This window comes from Microtus pennsylvanicus, chromosome X (assembly GCF_037038515.1).
Source record: "Microtus pennsylvanicus isolate mMicPen1 chromosome X, mMicPen1.hap1, whole genome shotgun sequence".
In the NCBI taxonomy this organism is placed as follows: Eukaryota; Metazoa; Chordata; class Mammalia; order Rodentia; family Cricetidae; genus Microtus; species Microtus pennsylvanicus.
In genome coordinates, this window is record NC_134601.1 from 109,808,442 (window position 1) to 109,810,847 (window position 2,406).

General features: G+C 43.7%; 1 protein-coding gene across 1 annotated transcript; it reads left to right on the plus strand.

The window, feature by feature from the left end:
• Positions 1 to 432: 432 nt before the first annotated feature.
• Positions 433 to 1,240, plus strand: LOC142841805 (claudin-34-like). The gene has a single exon (XM_075958915.1). It carries the CDS (start codon positions 433 to 435, stop codon positions 1,069 to 1,071), a length of 639 nt encoding a protein of 212 aa, XP_075815030.1. The 3' UTR covers positions 1,072 to 1,240.
• Positions 1,241 to 2,406: the final 1,166 nt, after the last annotated feature.

Genomic DNA, 2,406 nt, shown 5'->3' on the forward strand with positions numbered 1-2,406 from the left:
AGCATCATGATGGGCAAATATTTGTGGTCAAAGGTCATTGTGTGTGTAGACACACAGAAGCAAAACTGTTAATGCCAAGTGTAATGGTGCACACCTTTAATCCCAGCACTCAGGAGGCAGAGGCAGGCAGATCTTTGTGAATTCAAGGCCAGCTTGGCATACAAAGTGAATTCTGGGACAGCCAGAGCCACAGACAAACCCTGTCTTGAATAAATGAAAAAAAGGTGGAACTGTTAGGGGGTGTGCGTACTGTCAAGCTGTCAGTAAATCAGCCAAACTCATAATAGCACATCCTCACTTTCTCAAGCCTAACCAATTCTTCCCTCCTGGAAGTGGTCTCCCCGGGAATACCGTCCTAGGCCTAGGGAAGACCTAAGCCCACTCTTATGCTTTATTCTATTTGTTTACAGTTATCCCGTGTTTGCTGTCACCATGTTGTTGCTCAGCAGAAGTGCCAACTGTCAAGTCGGGGGATTTGCTTTGGCCTGCATAGCATGGCTCCTCTGCAGCATCTCCACAGGCCTCCCACAATGGCGAGTCTGGTACTTTAATGAAACAGTTTTCTCTGAGCCTACCACAGCCTTCATAGGGATGTGGAGAGTCTGTTTTTACCACCAAAACATCAAGCCCAGCGATGCCAGAGGGTGTCATGAATATACCTACCTTGACAACTTCATTCCTTTGGATATTCGTATCGTTCAACATTTGTTACTGGGCTCCAACATTCTCGGGTTATTTGGAACAGTTGCCACCATTCTTGCTGTTCGAAATATGTACACAGGAAAAGTGCAGAAGAATACCACCTACAATCCATTCGTTATTTCAGCCATTCTCAACATCATTGCCAGTACCTTTGTTCTCCTGGCTGTCTTATGCAATTATTTCTCTGTCATTCACAAAGCAGCAATTACATTTCCACCATCTTTCCATATTCCTTTATATCCATCTTATCAGAGAATTGGAATTGCTAATGTAGTGGCAAGTCTAGCTGCCCTCATGTTTTTAGGCAGCAGCATTATTTTTCTGTCATACACATCTGTGGTGGAAAACCAAGTGTATCCTGAAGTTTGAAAATAAATTTACAGTTTACATCACCCTTTAATTCCCAGGGATTATAGGAAGAATTCTTTGTTTGTTGCTTGTTATTTGTTTTCACATTTCAATCACGGTTCCCCCCCCCCCTCTCCTCCTAGTCCCTCCCTTCATCTCCCCTCTTCGCCCATCATCCGCCTTTCTCTCCTCCCAGTCCCTGCCATCCAACCTCCCGTCTCTCCACCCCCATCCACTCCCCTTCCTTTGTTTCTCTTTGGAAAAGGGGTAGGCCTCCTACGGACAGCAACCAGCCATGGAATGTCACGTTATAGCAAATATTCTTAAGGCATTTACATAAATTTTCCAAGGACTCAAAACCACACCAGAATAGCCTGTGACAGAAAATGGTCAAGTTGGCCTTCTATTTTTGTCTTGTTTCATCATTTCCTTGGTTGGATTATGGGCTTTTGCTAAATAAAATCTTGTTAATGTGCTGATTTTGTGAGATCCAAGTTTTGACTGTTGTTGGCAAGGGTAAATAATAAGCAAACACACTATTCATGGAATTGAATGTTGGAGTTTACTAATCTCTCACATCACCTTCTGAATCCAGATGAAAAACAAAAACAGATCTGTGCTCCCTGTCATGATGCTATCTTTGTGATGTTTTCCAAATCTTGCCTATATGTTACAGGACTCAGCAACTCTGAAGGTTTATGGATTTCCTCCTTTCTTCAGCCCATTTAAGCATTTTTTTCATCCCTATATATTGGTGTAGGAGGTGCTTCTTTCTGTATGTTGCTTGTATGAAGAAACTGCCTTGGCCTGATAATGGCAGAACTTAGGTAGGCAGGGAAAACACAATCAAATGCTGGAAGGAATAAGGGTGGAGAGAGAGAGAGACGCCATGTATCCTCTGCCTGAGACAGATGCCAGTTCGAATCTTACCCGGTAAGCCACTGCCATGTGGTAATACACAGATTAACAGAAATGGGTTAAATCAAGATGTGAGAGTTAGCCAATAAGAGGCTAGAATTAATGGGCCAAGCAGTGATTTAATTAATACAATTTATGTGTGGTTATTTTGGGGCTAAACTAGCTGGGCGGCCAGAACAAACAAGCAGGCCATCACCTTGCAACAATTGGCATTCCAACATGGTCAACTAAATCCACATTAAAACCTGAGAGTGAGCCGGGTGATGGTGGCGCACGCCTTTAATCCCAGCACTCGGGAGGCAGAGGCAGGGGGATCTCTGTGAGTTCGAGACCAGCCTGGTCTAGTTCCAGGACAGGCTCCAAAGCCACAGAGAAACACTGTCTCGAAAAAGCAAAATAAATAAATAAATAAAACCTGAGAGTGTTGCGAGAGCTCCA

Excerpts from the sequence above, each read along its gene's own strand:
- LOC142841805 (XM_075958915.1), top strand. The coding sequence starts at position 433 with ATGTTGTTGCTCAGCAGAAGTGCCAACTGTCAAGTCGGGGGATTTGCT.